Consider the following 27,343-nt stretch of genomic DNA (forward strand, 5'->3'; position numbering starts at 1 on the left):
TTAATGATGTCTGCAGAGCTCATGGTGTCGACTCTGGACTCTGGTCGATGTTGGAGAAGGGTTCTATCCCGACTAACTCAGGAGACGTCTTCTGTTTCATTCTGTGTATATCTTTGGTGCCGGGCGTCTTGTTGTAGCTTGACCCAAATGTGCGATATGAAAAGACTTTAGTGACACTTCAACGGTGTCTCTGGATGGACAGTGTTGGTTTTAAGCAGAGAACTGTGATAAATCATCCCAAACGTTGTAGCTTTTGACTCTCGTGTCATCAGAATGACGCTCGCTGGTGAACTAGGTGCAGAGATATCAACCAAAGAAGAAGAAGAACATCTGCAGACAGTCCATGAAAAAGGACTGAGAGTCGGTGCAAAGGCTTCTCTGTGTCTGTGTTTGAATTCCTGTTTGTTTAGTTTTCTAAGAGACTGAAGGAAATCCTTTTTCCTCCTGAATGGTGTTGGTTTGACCCCCCCACCGCTCCTCCACCCCCTCGCTCATACCATAGAGATGAATGGTCGGGGTGTGTGTTCGAGGGCCTATGAATAGCCCCCGCTGCTCTTTTACCACTTTTCCTCTGGCCTCTCCACCCTCGTCCTGTTGTGATGGAGGTGGGGTAAATATGTTCCTTTTGTTGGGACCGGGGGGGGCGGGTGTGGCGGGGGGGGGGGGGGGGGGTCGCGTCCCAACGCCACCTCTGACCACACAGCACGTATACTTTCCTGGTAATGAGTTAAAGAAACCTGATATTAATCTTTATCTTTATTTGTTATTAATTATGTCAGTTATTGTTCATGGATGAAAGAAAACAGTTGAATTGAGTTTTGTTCAGTGTTTAGTATCGTTTTGTTGAACGTCGTGTGTTTCTGTGAAAGGAGGCAGCTCGTCCTGTTTGTTTTTATCTTTCTGACGAATGATTAACTGGACTCTTTATGAGCAGCTGGAGTTTCGCCCACATTTTTATTTATTTATTTTTTGTACTGACCTCCTCACGTGTTGAGCTGGGGAAGAAAAACGAACGAACCCTCTTCACCTCCACCTGCTCTCGTAAATACTTTAACTGTCGGCTCAGAAATATGAGAAGAAACTGGGATAATAACACGTCTGTGGACATTACACCTGAAAGTCTCTTATTTTTCTGTTCCTCACTCTCCTCCTTTTTTCTCCTTTTCTTCTCTTTCTCTCTTCCTCCTTACTTCTTCTTCTCCTCTTCCTTTGCAGATTCATTCTGACCATGTTGGACCTTGCACCTGCACATGTGCAGTAATAAGTTAAATAAATAGATATGATCTATGAAGAGAAATGAACTCTGGTTGCATCTGAAACAAACTTTTCCCACAGGATCATTTCAGGTCTTTTTGAATCTGTGCAGAAAGTCGACAGCGTTTAAAAGTATCTGTGAACTTTGGTCGGTTCGAGTCAGATTTATTCTGTCAACAAACGTTTCAGAGGGTCCAGATAAAAACAGAGACGCTGGTGAACTCACAGATGATTAGATTCAGATTAGCACGTTAAAATAAATATATATATATAAGAAATAGATGAACACACGATAAATGTTTACGATGATTTAAAACAAGCTTTAAAACAAACTCTAAACGATTCAGTTTCATTACAATAACTATAATTTAACTGTTTCCATGGAGACTAAATAAAATGCATGTGTTCACACAACAACAACAACAATAACAGAGAACTTTATTAATGAAGAGGAGCCTCATCTACTGGAAATCGAGGAGGAGGAGGAGGAGAACTCTACGTCTCCATCGTCTCCACATTTGATTCCAGCTTTGGTTCATCTTAGTTGTTCTACCTCCATGTTTCTGTCCGTCCTGGAAACTCCTCCCCCCTGACACCCACTTATTTATTAGTAGACCAATTAATTAAGGTTACCATGGTTACCGCCGGCACCTCTACTCCAGTTCTAATTTCAGGAATACAAGTGTCCATGTGAACGCAGCCGCTGAATCTGGTTTAACAGAGTCATCGCCTCCAGCTTCCTCTGAATATTTTACCAGAGTCTGAACCTGATCTCAGCCTAGAGTCCCTGTTTGTCCCCTGTTTGTCCCCTGTTTGTCCCCTGTTTGTCCCCTGTTTGTCCCCTGTTTGTCCCCCGTTTGTCCCCTCTTCATCCTCAAAGCTGAAACATTAACGTACAACTAGGAAGAAAGAATTCTTATCAAAGAAAATAAACGTGTTTTACACTGAGCAGAGCCTTTAAAAGCTTTGCCTTGATGAATATCTTTCACAGCTGGAGCTGGTTGTGTTTCGTAGCGATCGCTGCTAAAGAAGCTCGTCCTGAAGCCAAAAACCTCTCAGCACTATTTCAGGGCGGTGATCCCGCTCCATCCTCAGCGTCTGCCACGAGTTTAAAGCCGCTTCGGGCCGAGAGCCAACACCCCGCCGCAGAAAGAAAGGTCCCGACAGCCACAGACACTTTAATGTGGAGGAAGATCAGTTCTGCTTGATATATTTATTCATCATGTATTAAACTGTCGGTGAAATCTCCTCTGACCAGGATATTTCTGCAGTTTTTCTAGAGTTTTCTGTGCGTGTTGAGGTTTGTGTTCTGTGCAGGGAGTTGTTAGCAGGTGATTTGGTTGTTGCGTGACATTTAGCCGCCCCTGCTGTGCAGCCGGGAGATAATCGGCCTCCTCCGGTGGCGGTAACTTGATCCGGGTCTGTCGTCGCCGCGTTCCCCGTCCACCGCAAACTCTCTGCTGCCAGAGAAAGGCGTTTTGTTTCCACGGCCAGACCCGTCCCATCCCACCAGCGTGTTCCCAGGAAGGCGTGGCAGCCACTTTGAATGTTTCTCCGACGGAGGTCGGGGAGTATTTACGATATGAGTTTGCAAATCTGGGCGTCTCTCCAGGAACGTTCAGGAGCAGAGCGCGTCTTCAGCTGGAATACGACAGAAACCAAAGCAAAGCGATAGCGAAGGAGACGTTTAGTGCGGAATAATTAACATTTATTTAAGATCAGCTTATTTATGGATAAAACCAAAGGATTTCCATAGATTCACACTGGGCCGGTATTAACAGGGCTCTGTACTTATTAGAAATAATAGTTTGTCTGTGAACTTAATCCCGTCTGAATCCGTCTTGTTGGTCATTTGTAAATTCTTCCCTGGGATCAACCCAGTGTTGACATCATGTCAGAGATTATGTCACATGCAACACGGACGTAGTGGGGTCACTTTTAAATAACGTGGTGTCCTGTGCTAATGCTAATCCGCTGCTAATGGAGCTTAGAAATGTAGTTGATCAAATCAGTAAGAATCTGTTAATCAGCCCGATTATATATAAAAAGGAGTTTGGATTTTAATGAACAATGAACCCAAAGACGGTTAAAGAAGAACGAGATGAATGTTTAATAGAAATGTTGGACCTGTTGGACTGAAATTCCTCCAAGCTGCTGTCGACACTGATCAGCTGTTACCACAAACATTTAGGTGATGTTACTGCTGCACATAAAACTATTTTTCCTGGAAGTTTCCTGCTGTGATTGAGGTTTCTCTGCCTTCTTTCACGTCTTCTGATGTTTTGAGTTGTTTTTATGCAGAAATGTCTAAAACTGCAAAGGATTCAAAACCTTTTATGCAGCATTTTATATCAAAATATGTGTAAACTTGTCTAATTAACTGGTCGTTGGACACTAGTTGATAAAATGATGAGTGATACTAGATCTGTGAGGTTTTAGGAGCCAAACTTTGAGTTAATTCTTTACTTGTGGTTTTAATTCTGAGCTTTGTGAGCGAGAACAAGCGAAACATTTATTCCAAACACTTGAAGGCAGAGGTGTCACGTCAGCGCTCGGTTAATGAGGGATGTTCTCTCCGGCCGAGCGTCGGCCATCTGTCGCCCGACCAAACACAAACAGGAGTTTGTGCGGACGCTTCAGTGACCACATGCTGGGCCTCTTGTTTTTCTGCTCCACTGTTCACACCAGCTCAGGCATTTTGTCGCCCGCTCCTTCACAACATTTACCATTTGGTTCCCGCTCGAGTCCCGAGGCTTAAAACCAAACTCCAGCTTCCCTCCTCCACTGGTGTGAATGAACTGTGTGTTATTATAACTGAGATATTAGTTAAATCTCTGTATCTACTGACGTTTGAATCACATCATTAACTTCTAACCACATTTGAGGTTGTTGCTTTTCCAGACTGGGAGCTTTTTAAGAGGAACGCGACAAGAAACGTCCAAAAATGTGTCAGTAAATACTGAAAAATGTCGGAGGCAGCTTCTTTTTTCGTTTTCTTTAAACAACTGTTTTTTTTTTTTTAAGTCGACCAAGAAAACCAGCTACATCTTTAGTATTTAGTTTGTGGTGAAGGAACCGTTTTGTGTTTTAAAAAACCCAGGTCCTGGTTTATCCAATAAAAAAAGAAGCTGAAACTTAATTATTTTACATCACTATTGAGTCAATTTGTTTTCATCTCGTGTTTTATTTGTGTTTTATTGATGTTCTTGGGGATTATGTGATTGATTTGAATTAATTTTACATCCTGACGTTTTGATCCTGTTTTTGCGTCGTTGATTAAATGAAGCTCTGAATAAAGACGTTTTTAAACAGTCGTCCTTTTCCTCAGACCAAACAGAAAAACCTCCCACCATGAACAGTTGTGTCTGTTGATGTGTGTCGTGACGAGTAAACGGTGCATTGATCCATGAGTGTGAACTTTCTTTCATCTCTACGTCCACGGCCAGAGAGAGAGAGACGGGGTCAGAGGTCAGAGGTCAGAGGTCGGGGTTCAGGGTTCAGGGTTCAGGGTTCTGGGTCGGGCTCAGAGCGGCGCCGCTGGAGCCGGCGCTGTCTCGTTTATAAAGTCACATGAGATCACGGGTTTGACGGTGGAGTCCAGAGACGTCCAGGACGGAGAAACGTTGGTGCTTTCGATGTAAATTGAAGTGGAGTTGACTTTATTCATTAAATATATGAAAATATGAAATATGAGGATGTAAATGACGTTAAATGACCATCAACTGCAAATTAAGACCTTCACAGACGACAAAGTTGATATTTACGGCAGAAACGAGCCAAACTTTACTGAATATTGAGTCCAGATCTGATCCTAAATGTCTCCTGTAGCTTCCTGAAGTCTTTTCTTGTGTTCAGTCCAGTAAATCTTTCTCTCAGTCAGACTTAATGAAGTGGAGAGAGGACTTTATGTTCTCTACTCCAGAAACCTGGAAGATTTGTCTCCAGGAATCTTTTCTCTTCTTTGAAACGTTGCAGCGTTCAGTGTTTGTTGTCGTCTTCTTTGTGTTTTGTGGCCAATGAAGAGGAATAAAACATTTTGATGCTACAGACCTAAAATAAATGACAACAGAAGATCAGGTTCGGCAATTTGATCCGATCATTTTAGAAAATCCCACATTGGTCCCTGATGCTGATCGGGAGTTAATTGTTCGTCTTTTACAACAAACCAGCGGCTTCAAAGATAAACTTTGAACCACACAGAGTTGATTTGTAGGGAGGGAGGTTGGTTTGGATCCATCAGAACTGAACCGATTAGTGTTTATTTGAGACGGAGGTGAAATGTGGGACAGTCTATAGGACGATCCTGAGCTCGGTGTGAGCTGTCGACCATCACACGGTGGAAGAGTCAATACGTCCGTGTTGACTCAGCGTCTGTATTTGCCGTCAAACTTGAATGGATCATAACAGAGTCGACTTTCACCGAAACTCGGCCACCGACAGGAAGCTTGGTCCCACTCCCAGGTTACTAGATCACTTAGTTTAAACAGGCATCGCTTTATCACAGCGTCTCACTCTGGTTTTTAATCTGCTGGTTTCGCTCACTGTCGCTGTGCAACTCGAACAGGATCCAGGGCGTCATAAAAGCTCAGAGATTACAGGGACTTATCTTAACTATATATTGGAGCCAATGCAAAGGCCCATGTTCACAGCTTTTATTGCTTCCTTCAGGTACCAGATACAAATGTGTAAAACCAGTCGTCTTGAAAACTCTTTTGTCTCAACTGCGTTGCATCATTGAACTCTTTGTTCCTTGGTTTTTATTGATTTATATATTTTTCCTCCTGCAGAGGCACTTAATCGTTATTTATTGCTTATTATTTATTATTTGCTCCCTCATGAATATATTCTTTACATCTCTCGTATCCCTGTTTCTGAGGATCTATTTATGAACGTGGTCCCGTGGCCGTCTTTGCTCTCTATGAGTGACTGTCTCTCTATGAGTGACTGTCCTGTTTAACCGCTGGCTGCATAGATAATTGGCCCCGTGGGGATAATACAGATTTGATTGAGTCCTGTTTACACAGTGAACGTGTCACAGCTGAACCCAGAGGCTGATCTGGATCTGGGTCTAGTCTACATGATGACTCCTTCCATCAGGTCTCAGATACACATAATACACATAAACTACAGGCTTATCATAGATGTGACAGGAGAGGTCAGGAAGCAAACAGGATTTATGCAAATGACCTCCCCTCAGGTTAATAAAGACATCAAACAAACCATATAACAGGAGAAAACCATAAACTGAACTGAACAGCTTCAGGTCATCAGTATTTTCATAGATGAACAGGTTGTATGTTACTTCCTATCATAGTGGATGTTATATTGGAGTAACTGGACCTTTTTGTCCCCCGTCCCTCAGGTCTGGACGACAGCCTCCAGCTGTACGTCCCGTCCTTCCAGCAGCAGCAGGTGGACGGGGACAAGCTGCTCAGGATGTCCCACCAGGACCTGCTGTCTCTGGGCGTAGCGCGGGTCGGACACCAGGAGCTGATCCTGGAGGCCGTGGATCTGCTCTGCGCTCTGGTACGTTAACGCCGTCTTTACGTGTTCGCTGAACGCGACTGTAACTCAGTGTTTACGGTTTATAGACCGATAATCACACGACTTCAACCTGCAGAGCTGCTGATTCAGCATCAACATGTGGCTCAGGTTATTTAATCCTGTCAACTCAATGCTGCTAAAGAATTCAGTCTGAACAAAGGATCAGTTCTTCTTCTTCTTCTTCTTCTTCTTCTTCTAGACAATGAGTTATATGAATATACATACACACCCAACACTAAACAGTGTGTCTACAAAGATAACACATGTATATATCTACATCACTGTAGCGCTGTGATGGGAATTTCCCCACTGCGGCATAAATAAAGGTTTATCTTATCTAATCTGATCTCATCCAATTTATTTATAAAGCACAATTTTACATCAACACAAAGTTTTCCCAAGTGCAGTAAAACAGGCCCAATAAAACATAATAAAAAAAGATAAAAATACCAAAGATAAAACAATAAACTACTAAATACTAAAGATAGATACTCTGTTGGGAGCTGATTCTGCTCCTGCAAACATCTTAATGTGTGAGATTGCGCTGAAAATGTCCTGCGTCTTTTCTAAATTTGCCAGGTTGTCGTATTTGTGCGTCCAGCCCACTGCGTTGTGTGGTTGTGTTGTTGTGTCGTTGTGTCGTTGTGTGGAGGCAGCGGTTCATAGTGGACGTGGCTCTGCTGCAGAGAATGTGCTGGAGCAATTAAAATACGCCCTTTATCAGATCTGGCAAAACGCCTGCAGAGTTCAACTCTACTGTTCAGTTTTCTATAGCAGCACATTATTATTACCCGGGAACACGCAGCTGAACTTCTTCTAAACTGAAACTAAAGTCACAGTTTCTGCAGAGTCTTAAAAAGCTTTAGTCAAGTCTGAAATGCTTTTGTCCATTTATTACCGCTTCATTTGCAGTGTGACTCCCTCATTCTGTTATTTTGAAAGTAATTCCGAGTCTCATGTTTGTACTTCATATAGGTTTTAAATTTAACCCGTAATGGTCTTAAAAAGTCTTAAATTTCACTTGTTCAAACCTGCAAAAACCCTGAAATTATCCTGAGAAATGCACGACGACACAAAACCAAAACTTAAATTAATGTGGTAAAATAAAACTAAAGAATGAACAGGGACCTTTTCCAGGTAGGAGGGTTGTTGTTGTTGTTTGAGTGAAGCCTCCCGGTCAAACGTTTACGAGCTTTTACCGTCTGTGTCGCAGTGAAAAGGAGGATTTACAGTCGACGCTGAGTTTTCACGCTGCGACCGGACTGAATAGGATCAGCCTTTTTAAATGGAGGCTGGAAATAAAGGGAGCACTGACCACAGCAGACGCTTATCAGCCACTACTACTGTTTAAAGCCCAGTGCACGCTGGGTCAATCATTTATTTACTCCAGGCTGGTTGATGTTTTTATCTGACCACTAAATATGTTTATTGATGGCTACTGTGTCACTCATTCACTGTTTTTATTATTTATTTTATCCATTGTCTTTGTTTCCTCTCAGATAGACATAAATGCTAAGTTCGTGTTAGCATAGAAGCTAAGTAATAAAGAATAAAGTTGATCATTCAGAAAATGATCAAAACATTGATTTAAAAAAGTCAACAGTCGATATAAATGAATGGATTGTAGAAATAATAATTTGTCAAACTTCAGGTTCTTATTTCTTTCCACAGCGTTTTCAGCTGCGTTGATCAATTACTGGTTTCCCTAAATATATCCTGATAATAATAATAATAATAATAGAACGTGCGTTAATCCGGCGATTTAAAAAAAGAAATGCTGTCACTGATTAATTGTGGGCTAATATTTCCAGTCCGTGACTCAGCAGCAGGAAGCAGAGAGAGTTTCATGGAGCGACTTCCTGAGCCTCTGAATTGAAGGTCAAGAGATGTGCAGTGGATTATTTTTTGCAGCATGAAGCAGAGTTTACTGGTCTCTGGTGTGGAGCAGGAAACAGATGTGACCCCCTCCCACCTGTCAGATCCCCCCCCCTCCCTGCATCCACACACCCTTCCCCTAACATTCAGTACAGAGGAAACTTTCCATGTGAAGCTCATTCAGCAGAACACGAACCTATTTTTCTCTTCTTTTTTTTTAACACGGTCACATGCTGCAAATATTGTGTAAAGTTCCAAATATGTAAAGTCTCAGGTGAACGACGGAGAAGACGATAAAAAGTAAAGTTTTCAGTCGCAATATATATAGTTTCTCTTAAATCAAATAACTACCGGCGGCAATGATCGACTGTGATGTCTCCAGGAAGAGCTACTGTTAGCTGGGAAGCTAAGAAGAGCTACTATTAGCTAGGAGGCTAGGAAGAGCCACTGCTAGCTACGAGGCTATGGAAGAGGTACTGTTAGCTGGGAGACTAGGAAGAGCTACTGTTAGCTGCGAAGCTAAGAAGCTAGGAAGAGTTGCTATTAGATGGGAGACCAGGAAGCTAGGAAGAGCTACTGTTAGCTGGGAGGCTAGAAAGTGTTACCGTTGGGAGTTTAGGCAGAGCTACTATTAGCTACGAGGCTAGGAAGAGCTACTGTTAGCTGCAAAGCTAAGAAGCTAGGAAGAGACATTTGCTGGTTGACTGGCTGCTGTTTTCTGTTTTTATATCTTTATTTTTTTTAATCTTGATTTCTAAAAAATAACCGAGAAGTCTATAATTTAAAATCTCTCCTGAGACGAGTTGTGTTTTCACTCATCTAAAAGTCTGACTTCATCTCCAGCTGTTTCCTGAGTGACACGTCTGTGATGGCGTTTAACCTGAGGCGTGAAGGTTTAACCTGAGGCGTGAAGGTTTAACCTGAGGCGTGAAGTCGCTGTCATGTCGCGTTAAGAGGCTGAAGCTCATTTCGGCTCATTTCAGTCAACAGGTGGAACGTCAGGTGTTTTTTTATTGGATTCCTCCAACATTCAAGACGAAAACACTTTTAAAAAAGAACTGATACAAAGACGGTGCTCATGGGTAATGTAGTGTTTGGAGATGCACTGACTCCTTTCACGTTATCTCACCAGAACTACGGCGTGGAGTCGGACAACCTGAAGACTCTGGTGGGGAAGATGAGAGCGGCGCATCACAGCCTGAGCGGCGCCGTGTCCCAGCGCCGGAAGAACCCGGGCTACCACAGCAAGAACTCCCACCAGCCCTCCAACGAGTTCCTGGCGGCCGTGATGGAGCTGATCGCCGCCGCCAAGAGCCTCCTGGCCTGGCTGGACAGGTACAGCTACACGTTACACGTTATTTTAACTAGAGCCTGTTTCTGTCGGAGCATCGTCTCGAGCTTGTATCGGCTTGAAGAACATTCCTGCTTCACTGCAGCTGTCAACACACGACACAGATAAATTACTGCTCTGACGCCCCGAACGCACCTGACACCTGAATGAAAACACACCTGAGGACGAGCTCACACACATTTCTGTCTGTTTCCACTCGACTTAACATGCATGTTATCATTTTAAATCAGCGCTGGTCCAGAGACACAAATAAAAAGTTGTGGGTGGATGAAATCACGTTGGCTTCCAGGGATAGTGTTCTTCAGTCGGTTCATGGTTTTATTCCGTTTCTCAGGACTCCTCTCACCAGCGCCAACGACTTCACCTCCACCAAGAGCAGAATCATCCAGCTGTGTCTGGAGCTCACCTCCACCGTCCAGAAGGTCAGTGACGCTCCCTCCACCCTCCTCCTCAGTTTCACTCATCATCCACTGGTAAATAAACGAGGGACAGAAACATGGAGGCAGGAAAAAAAACATGAACCACAGATGGAATCAAATCTAGACAGAGACGTGGAGACGTCTTCTTCTTCTTCTACTAAATTAATTCAAGGCTGAAGGGAAACATGGAGCTAAAACATGTTCTTCTTCTTCTTGCTCTTTCTCTTTATTCGTCTTCTCATCGTCTTTTCTAATTAGGTCATAAAACATCTTCATCGTCTTCTTCCATTCGATCATTTCAGTGTTGGATAAAAAGTTGGGGACTTCTTCTCTGGTTTTATTTTAAATCAGAATGTTTTCAGGCTGGTTCATTTATGGAAACAGAATCTCTGCATTAAACCCTGGCAAGAAACAAACTCTTCTGTGTGAAGCTGATCTTCTAAAGCGAGTCTATCAGAACATCTGGGTCTGTTTACGTCCCAGCTTTGATGATGAGGATGAGAACGATAATTGTCATGATGATGTTGATGGTGAAGACGCAGCAGATAAATCCTGTTTACTTACAGACGTCCTTTTGATGATATTTCTTTCAGATATGTAGCTACAAAACATGAGAGTTTTTAATGTTTAAACTCGTTTTAGAAACGAGAAATTGTTCTGACTCTGGACATGAATCAGATCTGACTCTAAAACACAATTACATACAAACATACATACATATATACACTGAATCTGCTGGAGAAAGAAAAACTCATTCAGAAGACGCTGGTGTGAGTGGCTGAATGGTAAAATAATAGTAGTAATAATAATAATAACATCTATTTCTAAGGCACTTTTCAAATCAACATTAGTAAGTGCAACTTTAAAAACTGGGATGTTAAAGAAAAACAAACAATACAAATAATAAAAAGAATAAAACTCACATAAATACAGTTAAAAAGATAATTAAAACCAGGATAAAAACTAAAGAGACTGGTTCAAATGAAAGCAGAAAACTTTCTGACTCATTGAAAAGCAGCAGCAGATATTTTCAATAAATATTCAACTGATTCATCAGCAACGCCACAAGTTTGATGCTTTTCTAAAAGGTCAAATTCCTCATTTCCCATTAATAGTTCCATAATTTAAAACTGGCAATAAGAATAAATTAGCAAAGGAAGAGGAGGAGGAGAAGAGGGAGGATGGGGAAGGATGAAGACTATAATAGATCCCATCTCAGCTTCTTAACAGTGGGACATATTTTGCAGGGCGGAGCTTAGCTGGAGGCAAAACACGTCAAACATGCTAGCTTGCTAACGCTGGTTAGCATGTTTCAGCAGACAGTTTTTGGCAAGAATGGACGAGGAAAACATATATTTTACAGATTACACTGATACACTCACTCCCAGAGAGAATTATAAGCTGTGTTAAGTTGCCTCTGAGCGATGTGACATTACATTCACCGACGTCTTCGTTCTCACTCACTGGATGGACGATGTGTCCACCATTCAATGTCCCGACATTTACACCTAGTTCAGAAACTGAGCGTCTACACAAAAGACTATTTGAAGGCATATAAATCGTTAGACGGAACCAGAGACGCCCCTGAAACATAGAGTTAGTTAGCGGTTAGTATTAGCATCAACATGTTAACAAGAATCCCCTAAATAATGATCAACTTAATGTTACAATTTATTCTGACCTGTAACGTTATTCAGGCTGAAACTGATGATACATATTAATCTGATTTAATAGTGTTGTTGTTGACTGTTTCCAATCCTTTCTTTTAAAAAATACAGAAATACGACATTTTCATGGTTGAAAATGACAGTTTTCCCTCTGTTTAGCCTCCAGCTAACGCAGTGATGTCACAGTGACGTAGCCTATGAAGGGTCTGTAGGAGGGAGGAGGAGGTGGAGGAGAACATGGGGATTTAGGATGAAGGAGGAGAAGATGATGAAGGACGAGGAGCAGAACAAAAACAAACTGTCTCCTTTTCCTGAAACACAAACCTGAGACCAGAACTAAACTGGAGGCGTCTCTGACTGGTTGTTCTTTAAGACATGTTTCATAACGTTGAAGTCTAAAATAACTAAAACAAGTTTAAATTCATAAACTTATATTCATATTTCTTACAATAAAGCTGGAATCTACAACCAGAGACAATCTGCTCTGCACATGTTGGACCAGATATGTTTTTGACGCCTCGTCTCGTTTACAAGGAGGAGGAGGAGGAGGAATCCTCTCAGCGTCCCTCCCTCTGGTTTCTCTCTCCTTTAGGCCGTCATTTCTCAAATATTTGCTTTCCCGCTGACTCGTCTCTCCCTTCGTCTCCATCTCTATTTACCACGTCAAAAAAAAACAAAAAAACACAGCACAGCTCCGACCTCTGAACCAGAACTCTGCCACATTTCATCTGCTTTTATTACAAACACACGAGAAAATCTGACATGAAATGTTCTGTCGGCTGCACAGTTAACAACATAAATGAAGAGAATCATTATTCAGACTGAGAAATTTACATGTGAATCCACTGTTTATATGAGATAATATAAGACACAGGGAAGAGTTTGATCATGTGACTTTAACTCGTTCCACGCTGTCGTTTTCTGCCTCCTCAAAGTGAAAATAAGGATTAAATTAAAAGGTTTAGAGACGTAGCAGAGTGTGATTTTGTGTGTGTTTTTTTTTCCTGGTGTGCGTCGTCTCTGAGTGTGTTTGTGTCTTTAATCGCAGGACTGCACTGTTTACGAGATGGAGGAGAAGATTCTGGAAGTGGTGAGTTCTTGAACAGAGGCCGATGGAAAGCTGAGCTACGTGGCCACTGGACACACACTCGTTTCCTTTTTCCTGTCCGTTAATGTCCGCTCTCTGTGTGTGTGTCTGTGTGTGTGTGTGTGTCTGTGTGTGTGTGTGTGTGTGTGTGTGTGTGTGTGTGTGTGTGTCTGTGTGTGTGTGTGTGTCTGTGTGTGTGTGTGTGTGTGTGTCTGTGTCTGTGTGTGTCGTGGGGGTGTGTAGTGTGTATCTGTGTGTGTGGTGTGCGTACGGGCTGCAGGATGTATATCCCCTCAGAGCATCCACTTCCTGCCTTAGATAACTCTTCCTGTTGGTTCCCAGAAAACACACAAAGCTTCTCATGTCACCTCCTGAACTCTGACTCCTCGCGGAGCAACACCACAGCGATCAGGCAAAACATTATGACCACCGTCCTAGTACATCGCCCACCACAGAATGGACACGGACCCAATAACTTCAGCTTTTATTCACTCCCAGTATATTATCATAGATGATCCCATGCTTTTCTCATCCCTTCCTTTTTGTTTATGTTGTGTTCCACTGTGTGTTGTACTGATGGACTGTTTATAATCAGGGCGTCATTGGAAAACAGAGCTGGTTAAATAAATATAATTAGAACTAGAATAAGAATTAGAAATAGAATAAACAATAAACAAGTGTTGGCAAACCAGCACAAGATGGTTTAAATGTCATTAACGTCTCCTCTCAGTGGTCATAATGTTGTGGCTGATTGGTGTAAAGGTGGTAAAGGTTAGTTTGATTGGTTTCTCTAATGTTTTGAGTCGTTTCTGAAGAAGAGGAACTTTCCTCTCTGACTCTGTTTCCTGGACCAGAGTTTGTGGTGATGTTCTGGTTCTAGTCTCGTCTTTATGAAACAATTAAACATCCACGGAGGAGGAGGAGGAGCTGGTTCCCTCCTGGTTCCCTCCTGGTTACCTCCTGGTTCCCTCCTGGTTCCCTCCTGGTTCCCTCCTGGTTCCCGTTGTGTTTGTAGAGGCCTCAGGCTCAAAACCAGCTCCTTTACTGTAGAAGGTTCATGTGACGTGTTTTCCTTTTCCACCGAGAGGTCAGAGGTCAGACTGCTAATAAATTACATGAATCTATGTTTCTGTGCAATAAAAGTAAAACACATGAAAGGTTTTGATTGAAGGATGAAACATATTGATGGGTTTGTATTTGCTTTCAGTCCCGAGCTCTGAACGGTATCTGTGAGAAGACGGTGCAGGCGACGTCCGACCCGTCCAAGTCTGAGCTGACCCACCTGGAGGAGGTTCACATCACCAACGTCAGGCCTGGGGAGGGACTGGTGAGCCGGGACACTACAAACACCACATGACTCACGCGCTGCGTCGTATCAGAGAAGAAGAAAACCCACAATTTAACTTCCTCCCAGAACCACAATCAGCTCAGAGTCTAAAACAGAAACACATGGAAGAACCGACGACCACCAGTGAAACCACACGGCCGCGATTTATGGAGACAAGATTCACAAACTCACATCCTACAGCAGACTCCTTCCCTCCTTCCTTCCTTCCTTCCTTCCTTCCTTCCTTCCTCCCCCTTTCCCTCTTTTCTACCTTCCTTCCTTCCTTTCTATCACTCTTCCTTCCTTCCTTCCTTCGTTTCTTCCTTCCTTCCTTCCTTCCTTCCTTCCTTCCTTCCTTCCTTCCTTCCTTCCCATTTCTGTCCTTTCTATCTTCCTTCCTTCCTTTCTATCTTCTTTCCTTCCTTCCTTCCTACCTTCCTTCCTTTCTATCGATCTTCCTTCCTTCCTTTTATTTCCTTCCTCCCCCTTTCCCTCTTTTCTATATTTTTTCCTTCTTTCGTTTCCTTCCTTCCTTCCTTCTATCAATCTTCCTTCCTTCCTTCCTTCCTTCCTTCCTTCCTTCCTTTCTATCTTCTTTCCTTCTTTCCTTCCTTCCTTCCTTCCTTTCTATCTTCCTTCCTTCCTTCCTTCCTTCTTTTATTACCTTCCTTCCTTCCTTCCTTCCTTCCTTCCTTTCTATCGATCTTCCTTCCTTCCTTCCTTCCTATCTTCTTTCCTTCCTTCCTTCCTTCCTTCCTTCCTTCCTTCCTTCCTTCCTTCCTTCCTTCCTTCCCTTCTATCGATCTTCCTTCCTTCCTTCCCTCCTCCCTTCCTTTTATTGTCCTTCCTCCCCCTTTCCCTCTTTTCTATCTTCCTTCCTTCCTTCCTTCCTTCCTTCCTTCCTTTCCTTCCTTTCCTTCTCTAAAATAACATCAGTGATGAATCTAAAACAGAACCAGATGTAAAACCCATCAAACCACCACACGTTGTTTTTACGTATGATTCATCTTCACGTTCTCCTTTTACTCTCCAGGGCATTTACATCAAATCCACCTACGACGGACTCCACGTCATCACGGGAACCACGGAGAACGTGAGTTTGCTGCTGCCGGTTCCTCTGTAACGTCTCTAGAGACCAGATAAAAGCTCTGACCGATGATTCTGTGTCGTCTGTTCAGTCTCCGGCAGATAAAACCCAGAGGATTCACGCTGGAGACGAAGTCGTTCAGGTCAACAAACAGACGGTGGTGAGTCAACACGCAACCTTTACCGCACAAATACCAGCCTAGCTTAGCATAGTTTAGCATAGTTTAGCCTAGCCTAGCCTAGCTTAGCCTAGCTTAGCCTAGCGTAGCTTAGCATAGCTTAGCCTAGCTTAGCTTAGCTTAGCCTAGCCTAGCCTAGCTTAGCCTAGCTTAACTTAGCATAAAGACTGGACACAGCCAAACTGGCTCTGTGTGAAGGAATCTAATTTTCACCCTAATTAACATAATTAAGCTCCTCCCTCCTTCTTAACTTCCTTATTACCTTCCTTCCTTCCTTCCTTCCTTCCCTCCCTGGTTCTGGTCCAGTGGTAGGTAGAGATTCATCAGATCAGCAGCTGGTACATTATTCTACTGACCACATGGTGGCGCTGCAGATCATTCACATACAGACTGAGACCAGGTGTCCAGTTCTGTCTGGGGACACATTTTAATTCATTAACACCAGGTGAGGTCAGGTGTGACCGTCCTGCTCTGTGATTGGTCCAGGTGGGCTGGCAGCTGAAGCACCTGGTGGAGAAGTTGAGGGCGGAGTCTGGAGGCGTCGTCCTGACGGTGAAGAAGAGGCCGTCTGGAACATCTGGCGGCTTCGCTCCGGCTCCGCTGAAAAACCTGCGCTGGAGGCCTCCGCTCGTACAGGTAGCGTTCACCTCCTCCACCTCCTCCACCTCCTCCTCCTCCTCCACCTCCTCCTCCTCCTCCTCCTCCTTCTCCTCCTCCTCCTCCTCCTCCACCTCCTCTTCTCCTCCTCCTCCTCCTCCTTCACCTCCTCCTCATCCTCCACCTCCTTTTCCTCCTCCTCCTCCTCCTCCTCCTTCTTCTCCTCCTCCTCCTCCTCCTTCACCTCCTCCTCTTCCTCCTCCTCTTCCACCTCCTCCTCCACCTCCTCCTCCTCCTTCTCCTCCTCCTCCTTCACCTCCTCCTCCACCTCCTCCTCCTCCTTCTTCTCCTCCTCCTCCTCCTTCACCTCCTCCTTTTCCTCCTCCTCTTCCACGTCCTCCACCTCCTCCTCATCCTCCACCTCCTTCTCCTCCTCCTCCTCCTTTTCCTCCTCCTCCACCTCCTCCTCTTCCTCCTCTTCCACCTCCTCCTCCTCATCCTCATCCTTCACCTCCTCCTCCTCTTCCTCCTCCTCCTCCACCTCCTCCTCAGGAGAAAGTCTGTCTCTGTTAGAAACTCTACTCAAACCATTTAATAAATGATAAAATGTCCGTAACCAACCAGGTGTGTCACTGTAAATGTGTTCAGTGAAGCTCGTCTGTGTCAGTGAGTTTTTCCAGTCTGTCATCAGATGCTTTCAGCTCCTCCTCTGTGGAGGTGGAGGAGGAGGAGGAGGTGGAGGAGAACAATGGAGCCTCCTTCTCTTTTCCTGAAAACTGAGCGACAGGAAAACACAGAAATAACATCAGCCACAATCCTACATTCAGACTCACGTCAGCTTTGACAGCGTCCAGGATGTGTGTGTTCAGAGAAGATATGTGACCAAACCCCCCCCACCACCCATCCCCCCCGTCCCACCTCCTCCCACCTCCTCCCACCTCCTCCCCCCGTCCCACCCAGCTGATGAGCTCAGCCTCTAATCTCAGTCATCACTGATCACAGCTCACCTTTCCTCCAGGTGAACGCTTTAAAAATGAGAACTGACATTAGCAAAATTAATTCAAATGTTTACGTTTATATGTCAAACACCCTTCCTTCCTTCCTTCCTTCCTTCCTTCCTTCCTTCCTTCCTTCCTTCCTTCCTGCCTTCCTTCCTTCCTGACTTCCTTCCTTCCTTCCTTCCTGACTTCCTTCCTGACTTCCTTCACTCTTTCATTCCTCCTCCTTCCTTCCTTCCTGACTTCCTTCACTCTTTCATTCCTCCTTCCTTCCTTCCTGACTTCCTTCACTCTTTCATTCCTGCTCCTTCCTTCCTTCCTTCCTTCCTTCCTTCCTTCCTTTACTCTTTCATTCCTCCTCCTTCCTTCCTTCCTTCCTTCCTTGTTTCAAGCCTAGTTCCTTCCTTCCTTCCTTCACTCCTTCCTTCCTTCCTTCCTTCCTTCCTTCCTTCCTTCACTCTTTCATTCCTCCTCCTTCCTTCCTTCCTTCCTTCACGATTTAATTCTTCCTCCTTCCTTCCTGCCTTCCTTCCTTCCTTTCTTGTTTCAAGCCTTCTTCCTTCCCTCCTTCCTTCCTTCATTCTTTCCTTCTTAAGTCAATTAATCAAATAAACAAATTGATTCAATAAATAAAAAGATAAAACCTTAAAAAGTTTCACCTAAAATCAGTGGAGTCTGTGCAGAAGGAATAAAATATAAAACATGATCTGGTTGGTTCTTCTTCTTCTCAGTGTCATATATTTTTGAACTTTAATGTTGTAGTTTGTGTTTGACGCTGGTTTCTGTCCCAGACGTGTCAGGGAGCTCCTGGTCTCTACAGAACCAGGCAGTCGGACGCCCCAGAGAGGAGAAACAAGGCGGCCATCTTGGATCTGTACATCCCTCCTCCCCCGGCGGCGCCGTACGTCCCACAGTGAGTCTCCCCCGGTTACACCCAGTGATCCTAAACCCTACGTCCCTCCCCCCGTCCCCCGTCCTTCGTCTCACCCTCAATGCTTCGTCCTCCACAGAGACGGGAACACGGTCGTGTCTTCAGGTGTCAAAATGCGTCCCAAGTCTCCGAACTCGTGCCTGGACGGGGACGTGCGGCGACGCTTCACGGTTACCGAGGACAACCGGACGTCCTCCGTCCCCCCGCCTGACGTCAGCCAGCCAATCCCCGTCCGTCTCAGACAGCGCTCGTCCACACGCTGTGAGTTCACCTGCCTCTAAATATAAGTATATCTAATATAAACATATCGGTAGTGACAGGCAGCAGAACCAACCCATAAAGATGGAAGACGCTAAACAGCACGTTGGTCCTCTCCATGGGACATTTGAGGACAAAGACACCAAGAGGGACCAGTGGAGACACATAAAGTATCATCACAGTTTTCTTTCCAGCTTCAAACAGCACATGAACCAAGCCAAGCATACGTTAGCCGGGGATTCTGCTAGCACTTGGGCTAACGCGGCTAACAGCTGGAGACAAACCAAGACAAACCAAGACAAAGACAAGCTGCCAATGCTGCTGCTAATATGTGTCCACTCCTGCAGCCACTGTTCACTGGGAGACACTGTTCTCAGCTGCAGCAACATCGGAAATAAGAAAAAGAATTAATGTGGACCAATGTTGGCTTAAAAAAAAAGTGTTTAATGAACATGTTAAGTGCAGATTTATTCCCTCCTTTCTGTTTACTCATGCACAATGACACGATTAATAGAGATATAAAATTAATTATATTTAAATTCAGTTCATTGAAATTAATCCAGAGCAACTGTGAGATTAATCTGATTAAGCATTTTAATCGTTTGACAGCGTTTCTTTAAACCTTTCATCTTAATACACTTGTTCTTCATGTGATGTTAAGTGAAACCTACATTTTCCCTTTAAACGTGTGTTAGGTTGTAAAGTTGCTGTTTCCTGGTTGCAGGTAAACCTCGGCCCGTGTCGATGCCCGTGGAGTCGGACTCGTCCTCCAGACCCGGAGCTCACGGAAGGAAAGGTAGAGTCTGAGCCTTATCAGCAGCGTCTGACTGGCCTCATTAAAAGTCCGGGACAAACTGCCGAGTGCTTTGAATTCTTACCTCGTCGATCATTAACTCTGAAAAACTCAGTTCAGTCTGACAGAACTTCACCTTGAAGAGCAAACTGGATTTGAATGTGTGTGAGTTGTTAGTTTGTCCAAGATAAGAAGAGACGTTAAAGTACAGTTAAATAAAGACACATGAGGAGGTGGAGGACGGTCTCACCGGCCTCATTCAGACACTTTAACATGTTTCCTCAGCCAGAACTAGAGATCTGGTCTCAGTCTGTGTGTAAATCAGCAGCAGCGCCACCATGTGGTCAGTAGAATCTACCTACAACTGGACCAGAACCAGGGACACATGGATGGAGACATGGAGACATGATCCAGATTTAGATGGAAGGAAGGAAAGGATGGATGGAAGGAGGGAAGGTAGGAAGGACCAAATGAAAGTAGGAAAGGAGGGGAGAAGGAAGAAAGGAAGGAAGGAATTAAGGAAAGAGGGGAAGAAGGGATGGAAAGAAGAAACTAATGAAGGAAGGTAGGAAGGGAAGAGCAAAAGGATGAAGGAAGGAACTACATTTTTGTCAGTTTCCATATTCATGTCTTGGTTCTCCTCAGAGTTCTCTGTTAATTATGAGTTGAAACCATCATGGAGAACCGGAGGAACGTTCTAACTCTTGGCCGTGGTCTGGTCTCCTGAACAGGGAAGGACGTCCTCCACAGATACCTGAGCAACGAGAGGATCAGCACCATCACGGAGGAGGAGCCCAGCTTCCCTCTGCCCTACCGAGGGCACCCGTCGGTCCGAGGCGTCGACCACATCCGAGGCAGCCAGTGCTTCATCAGCGCCGACCTGCACAACAGCGCCACCATCCCGTACCAGGAGGTCACGTCCAAGAAGTCATCCTCCTCCTCCTCCTCCTCCTCTGCTGCTGTTTCTCCTCCTCAGACTGTGACCAAACAGTCCACGTCTCTGCTCGGAGTGTGGTTGGCTCGTCTCAGGCAGCTGAGCCACTGAGGAGTTTAACTTTTAACTTTATTAAATTAAAGTTTCGTATTCTCACCCTCATCCTTTATCCTCAGGACGTCTGGAACGAACCAAAGAACATATGAAAGACCCAACACCACAGCATGTTCAGCGAGCTCGTACAAAATCTCAGATCTACACGTTTGATTCAAATCGATCTCGATTTGAAGAATCCAATATTTTATTATTATTTACATACACGATATTTCCTCTCAGCTCGCTGGCTAAGCTGAAAGCTGACAACGGAGACGAGCTTCTCAAAAGCAGAGATGCATGAAAGATGAGAAACCAGAAGGAAAATATTGTGGAGGAACCGATGACAGCGTCGTTTAAACAGTTTTAAACTGTCGCATCTTTAAATGAACTGAACCTTCTGAATTAAAATCTGACCGATTCAGGAAATCTGGTTTGTTTGTTCTAAAAAAAAAAAATGCTGCTTCCAGTCACACAGAAATGTTTGGTATAATTTTAAAGGAAGAAATGCCACTTGTGCATTTGAGGTTCCAATTGTGGAAAACTGGAAGGTGTTCCTCAGGGAGCCATCCTGGGTCCCGTGAAGGTTAGAGTCCGACTGCTTTGGGTTCTTGTGTTCTGCCTTTATACTAACAGAATATTATGCAAGAGCTTATGTAGTAGAATATCACTGTAACAGAAACTGTAAACCACTCAATTATTTTCACCTTTACCAACTGTTTTTTATTCATACATGTAAAATAAGCTTTGGTTGATGCATCGGCAGAAAAACTAAAGACGGTTTCAACTACTATTCATGCTGCTTGATGTAGTGAACGTGAGCTTTCATCTTGAAAACAGAGTTTATGTCAACATTGCCACTGTGCATTTATCTTTGGTAAAGATTTGTCCTTTTATCTGGATCTGAAGTGTCTACAAACCAAACAGATGCAGAAACGCTGGTGTTCAAGGTGATTAAACCAAAATTTAGTGCTAGAGGGAAGCAGTCGTACGTATTTCATGGTTTAACATGATTTGTCAAAACCTGAGGAGATTATTTGAGAGTTTCTGGCTGAAATTAGATGCATTTCTACTAAAACACATCATACAAGAACTATTTTAGCTTTTACAAAAGAAAAATAAATTTAACGGTGTTCCTCCCGGCACTATCTAGGATCCTCTGATGGTTAAAATCTGAGGAGACTGTTAAGTTTCCTCAAATTTAGCAGATACGTTTTATTTTCAGTGCATAATATTTTTTTCTCTCCTCTGTCTTTGAGTTGTCGGGTGAATCTTTGTTAAACTCTGCCATCGAACTGACAACATGATGGAGAAACAAACAAAAAGCTGAACTTAAACTCGAAAACCTTGACGTTTCCAAAGAGAAGGAATCTGAAAACTCTCTTTAAGACGTAATCACTTCTTGTACTGACTTTCTACTATTCATATGAGCTGAATCAGAGGAGTTTGAAATAGTCTATAATAAGAGTTAACGCACATTATCACTGAGAAACAACTTAACATTTTCCAAACTTCCAACTCCTCTAAACAATTTACCTTTTTGTTTCTGATGGTGGGAACCTGAATCTGCTGAAGATGGAGCTGGTTTTCTTTTTTCAGGAGGTTTTGGTTTCTATTTGTGACCAGAATTTGATTCCAAAACATTATTCGAAGCCTCAAGGCTTCACATTCCTCAGAGTATTTCTAGTTTAAAGAAAGAGGTGAAGTATTTTCTAGACTTCAGAGCACCTTTTTTTTTATTTTTTCCAGGAGCCATTAGTGCCTCACTTCTTTAGACTTTGTAAATTGGTTTGTAAATAGTTTTATATTTTATACTTTTCATGACTTCATCTGCAGTTTTATCATGTAAAGAAAAGCTTAAACAGAGTAGTTATACTACGAGGTCAATGGTAAATACTTCTGAAGCTTTGCCGGAGCGTAAATGGTTTATTTAGAAAATGAAATTCATCCATAAATTGCTTTAAATGAAGGGAACATGTGCAACTAAGAGCAGTAATAAAAGCTTATCGGCCAAAGTTCAGCATGAATTGTGCGGCTAGCTTACGTTTTTCAGGGAGCTGTTCTCTAGTCACTGTCAGTAAAAATGTATAATATTTATCATGAAATATAATTCATGTCTCAGTTTAAACACTGGCCGACTGACCCCTGAATGCCACATTTTCCTTCTCATTCATCGCTTTACATCTTAAACCTAGACTTTGAGTGTAGAACTTGCTCTTAACTATGTAATCTCGTAATTCACGAAATAAAATGCTTTTTTCTAGGTGTTCCTCACGGCACCATCTCGGATCCTCCAAAGGTTAATATCTTTGGAGCTTCTTAAGGTTCCTCAAAGACCTTTTAACTTTTGTAAAGAGTGTTTCAGGTTCATGTCAGGTGCCTCGATACTAACATTCATTATGCAAGAGCTATTTTAGCTCAACTTAAATTTGTCAGTTTAAATTTTAAACCTAGACTTTGAGTTTCTTGTGAAAACTCTTGATCTTTGTCCAGTTGTGTGCAGATACATGGATGTAAGATATAATTTAAAGCCCTCTTAAGTATTTGATGGTGATGTAATTGGCAACATAAAATAGTTTTTAAGGCACCGTGTTGGATCCTCTGATGGTTGAAATTTGAGGAGATTCTTAGGTTTGAGTGTCTCTGGTTGAAATTATGTGCCTACGCAGGAGCTATTTTAGCTTTTACAAGACATTAATAGAGTGTAATAAAGATGTTTATTATGGTGTTCCTCAGGGCGCCATCTTGGATCCTATGATGGTTTAAATCTGAGGAGCTTGTCACGTTTTCTCAAAGAACGTTTCTGGTTCTTCTTGGGTGCCTTTTTAACTACAAATATTATGAAAGAACTGTTTTAGCTTGTGTAAGAGATTATCCGCGTATAGAAAGTGAAATAAATACTTTTTGAAGGCGTTCCTCAGGGCACCATCTTGGATCCTCTGATGGTTAATATCTGAGGAGCTTATTACTTTTCCTCAAAGAATTTTTCAACTTTTGTAAAGAGTGTTTGTGGTTCATGTTACGTGCTTTTATACTAACAAACATTATGCAACAGCTATTTTATCTTTTACAAGAGTTTATCAGAGTGTACAGTGAAAATATATATAACGGAGTCAAGCTTTTTTAAGAGGAAACATGTTCAGTTTGCAAATGAATTAAATATTGAGGTAAATTATACGACGATGCTATACGACACACCGTGGCTGAATTTCAAGCACTCAGGGGTTTTTGCTGCAACAACCTCACTCGGTCTGACGTAGCTTGTTGTGGCTAATGTTAGCTAAGTTAAGAGATTGCAGCCGACGTTTTCTGTAAACTTATTATGATTTCATGATTTACCCTGTAATAACCACTCCTGGCCACATGGGGAGCGCTGTTAAGCAAGATTCACCCATTCAGGGATTTTTTTTGCCATTAAGTAATTTTGCCAAACCTGACGAATCATATGATGAATCTGCTGCATCCTGGTTGTATAAAAATCACTTTGTTTCACTCATGAAAATCTGAATTATCCCAAAACTCTGCAGTTTGTCCTGCTTTGTAACTTGTGTATAAAAAAAAAAGAAATAAAGTGCAATTTATTTAACTAGTTCGAGTGTGTGTTAGTCAGATTTCTGTTCTCTGTGCGACACACAACATTTAATTTGAGGCCTGAGATAATTCTTTGAAGTGGCTGCTTTGAGTTTTTAAAGGTCAAGCATGAACTCTTTAATATCACTAGTCCTTCAGCGCCATCATGTGGACGATGCATGTACTATATGTTATAAGAGATTTGCATAATAATGTAATCATGAGTCAGCTTCTCAGAAAGCAGCAGCTTTTTTTTTTCACTTGACCACAGCAGTGAAGCTTGATGCAATAAAAAAAAAAAACTGAACTGTGTTGCTTCTTCCCTTTATATTTGTTCAGTTAATTCTCTGGGAACTAAATATAGAAACGTCTTCACACTGAGGAGTCCAGACGACTTAGACCTCTTGAATGATTTTTTTTTTTTTCTCATGCATGCTGTTGTATTTTCTGCTACAGAAAATCAATCTTTTACACCCTTACTTTTACCATTTAAAGACAAACCAGTGATGCCATAAACCAAACAATCTCCCCCCACACTCTGCACATAAGACAAACTTCTGCTTTCGTGAATTATCTGAACTTTATCTGTCAAGGCGACAGAGGGGAAGTTTCTGAGAAGCAGACGAGTGCGATGGTGAGCACTGGTGAAGAACATATGAAACAGGAAGGACGCCTCGGAGTCTGTGGTACGCATAGAAGTGTGAGCTCTGACTTTGTGGTCTGCCTCTTAGCTGATATATAAATTCTCCCACAGGCAGTCACAGACCAGAAGACGAGTTCGTCCTCGGCTCAGCATCAGTCTGCAGGAAATCTGTTGAACGTCTGGACGTCCAGGCTGCAGGTAAGACCAAACACGCCGACGCTGGTTCTGCAGAGACGTGTTGACTAAGCTGCAAAAACGCTACTCGAATCTCTTCTCTTTTCCCTTTTGAGATCGGGACACTTCTGTTTAATCTGCACAGGAATGGTTTGCATGCTCGCAAACATGCAGAAGATGAGTTTCTGTATTTCTTAACATAAAAAAATGGTACAAAATGGAAGGTTTAATTTAAAAACTATCAAAATTCGACTGTAAATAGTAAAAACGTCCTCTGAAAGGACGTCTGAGAGGAGGCCATGAAGATACGAGTCAATGCCTCTAAAAGAGTTTTGCTTTTTCATAAACAAACTGAGATGTAAGGATTTCTGGGGCGCAGGTGGACTTTGTGACATTGTGGGCGACTGAAAACAAGGCCACAGCAAACCAAAAAATGTGGGTGAATGTGCAAAGAGAAAAGCCACATCCGTCCAGACAACACCCCACTTAATAAGAATTAAAACCCACATGCAAGTAAAAACAGCGTCGTCCATAACAATCCACGTTTTGCATGAACGAAGCCTCTAAACACAAAGATGTTACTATAAAAACCTAAAAAAAAAAAAAATTAAACAATAAAATACCACGAAAACATCAAGTCATTCAAAACCTAGTAAATAACATTTGATAAAACCACAAAAAAAATAATTTAACATCATCCTAAACCCTTCTTGTGCTTTCAGAAGTAAAAGTTTGAATGTTAGGACTGCAGCTCCCATGATGCTTTGGGGGGTGGGGTCGGGGTTAGTAAACAGAACATGCTTTGCCATTACTTCAGCTACAGCTGTTTCCATGAAGGCGACATGAAGGCGACATTGAGCAACTCTGAGCAGTTCCTGTTTGTGATGCGTTCACTGACATGAGGACGACTGCATGAAAACTAAAAACAGGATTATTCTCAGGAAACGTCTGAGTTTAAACAGTTTAGTTTCTGTGAGTTATAAAGCAGGTTCATCTAAAAGTTTATTCTTCTAATTTAATGGAGTTCTGACTCAAACTGGAGACTGAATCAAGACTTTTGTGGTTCGTTCTGCCTCAGCGGGGTCACTTTAGTTAATTCATATTCATTTGAGGCCGGACCATTAATAAACATTATAATAACCAATAAATAAAGACATTTCATTCTTTTTACATTTGTTTAAGTGCAAAGAAGAACAACTAAATGTTTGCATTTAATAAATAATGAATGAATAAACCAAATTAGGACTAGAAGTTATGTTAAAAACCTGCAGGATTCCCTTTTATCATGCGTCTGTAGCGTAATACGTGTCACATATGAACAGGAAACAAAAGCAGCACATTGTTGTATGTTGTGTGTTGTTGTATTTTTATTGATGTTGAAACACGCGTCTTAGTGCATCGAAAGGTGGAACTGAAAGCAGCACATAATAATAATGTCTGAATCTGACTTTATTTTTACACTAACCATCTGGTGCCAAGTCCGTTGCACCACAAAGCGACTTCTTTTTTTATGTCTTTATCTTTTTATCATATCATGGTGTGAGCGGCTGCAGCAGAGGAGGATCAGAGCTTTTACCTTATTTTAGTTTGTTTCTGTGGTTCTATGTTTTATGTGACTTCACCGTAACTTTAATCCAGATCAGCACAGACAGAAACAGAGATACGTTCACATCAGTGAAACTAAAACTCATGCAGACATTTACTCCAGTGCTTCCAGAACCAGGATCAAGGCTCAACCCAGACCTGGATCACTTTATATAAACACATTTAAAACATAAAAGTCCTCAGCGCTGCATCCAAACTTACTGCTCACTAATAGTTGGACGTTTAAGAAGTTTCCTCAAAGCATCATCACATGTTACCTGAAGCTTTTTTCATTTCTGCTTCACACATTCAGCACCTGATCAGACAGAAGAAAAAAAAAATCACCATCTTATCCTGAACTCAGTGTAGGTCACCAGGTTAATTAGACTCTTAACTTCTTAGAAAGATCATCCACATGTCAATTAAAAGTAATTAAAAGAATTCTGCCTTGTCAGACGTTGACGCAGAGAATGATGCAGATGTGGTTTTACCCTCATCTGTTCTGCATCGTTTAATGTACCAACCAAAACCAAAACTGAGAGATTCTCATGAGATATGAGGGGAAACCGCTTTAGATGCAGGTTCGTTATTGTTCATTTATTTTATCGTTGTTGTATAAACTCTGTTGTTGTTGTTGTTGTTGTGTAGCTGCAGCCATGAGCCGTCGCCGGGTGTCGGTGAAGGAGCTGGGCGTGGTGGACTGTCAGGGCTGGTTACAGCGAAGGAAGGAGGGGCGGAGCTTCCTGGGAGCCAAGTGGAAGAGATACTGGTTCGTCCTGAAGAAGAGCGCCCTCTACTGGTACCAGGACAAGACGGTGAGAGGACGGGGGACTCTGCACCTGGTCCCTACAGTCCACCTGTCTTCCTTCCTTCTTTCCTTACGTCCTTCTGTCCTTCCTTCCTTCCTTACGTCCTTCCTTCCTTGTGGCTGGAGACAGGTTTTAATTTAACGACCGTGTGATGTCACATCGTCCAGCTC

The 27,343-nt window shown here is 42.7% G+C and overlaps 1 protein-coding gene across 1 annotated transcript in view; it reads left to right on the plus strand.

Moving 5' to 3' along the window:
* The window catches only part of cnksr3 (cnksr family member 3), a 39,229-nt gene that overhangs the window by 4,774 nt on the left and 7,112 nt on the right, over window positions 1-27,343 (plus strand). Inside the window, exons 2-17 of the mRNA XM_047574364.1 lie at window positions 6,617-6,780; window positions 9,806-10,008; window positions 10,359-10,446; window positions 13,159-13,200; window positions 14,405-14,524; window positions 15,558-15,617; window positions 15,703-15,771; window positions 16,276-16,425; window positions 18,176-18,297; window positions 18,395-18,576; window positions 19,298-19,369; window positions 20,098-20,403; window positions 20,477-20,561; window positions 24,459-24,649; window positions 24,718-24,804; window positions 27,013-27,179. Coding sequence (XP_047430320.1) covers window positions 6,617-6,780; window positions 9,806-10,008; window positions 10,359-10,446; window positions 13,159-13,200; window positions 14,405-14,524; window positions 15,558-15,617; window positions 15,703-15,771; window positions 16,276-16,425; window positions 18,176-18,297; window positions 18,395-18,576; window positions 19,298-19,369; window positions 20,098-20,403; window positions 20,477-20,561; window positions 24,459-24,649; window positions 24,718-24,804; window positions 27,013-27,179 — 2,108 coding nt within the window. The remainder of the gene's footprint in view (window positions 1-6,616; window positions 6,781-9,805; window positions 10,009-10,358; window positions 10,447-13,158; window positions 13,201-14,404; window positions 14,525-15,557; window positions 15,618-15,702; window positions 15,772-16,275; window positions 16,426-18,175; window positions 18,298-18,394; window positions 18,577-19,297; window positions 19,370-20,097; window positions 20,404-20,476; window positions 20,562-24,458; window positions 24,650-24,717; window positions 24,805-27,012; window positions 27,180-27,343) is intronic.

The sequence above is a fragment of the Mugil cephalus genome, chromosome 21 (genome assembly GCF_022458985.1).
Source record: "Mugil cephalus isolate CIBA_MC_2020 chromosome 21, CIBA_Mcephalus_1.1, whole genome shotgun sequence".
Taxonomy (NCBI): Eukaryota; Metazoa; Chordata; class Actinopteri; order Mugiliformes; family Mugilidae; genus Mugil; species Mugil cephalus.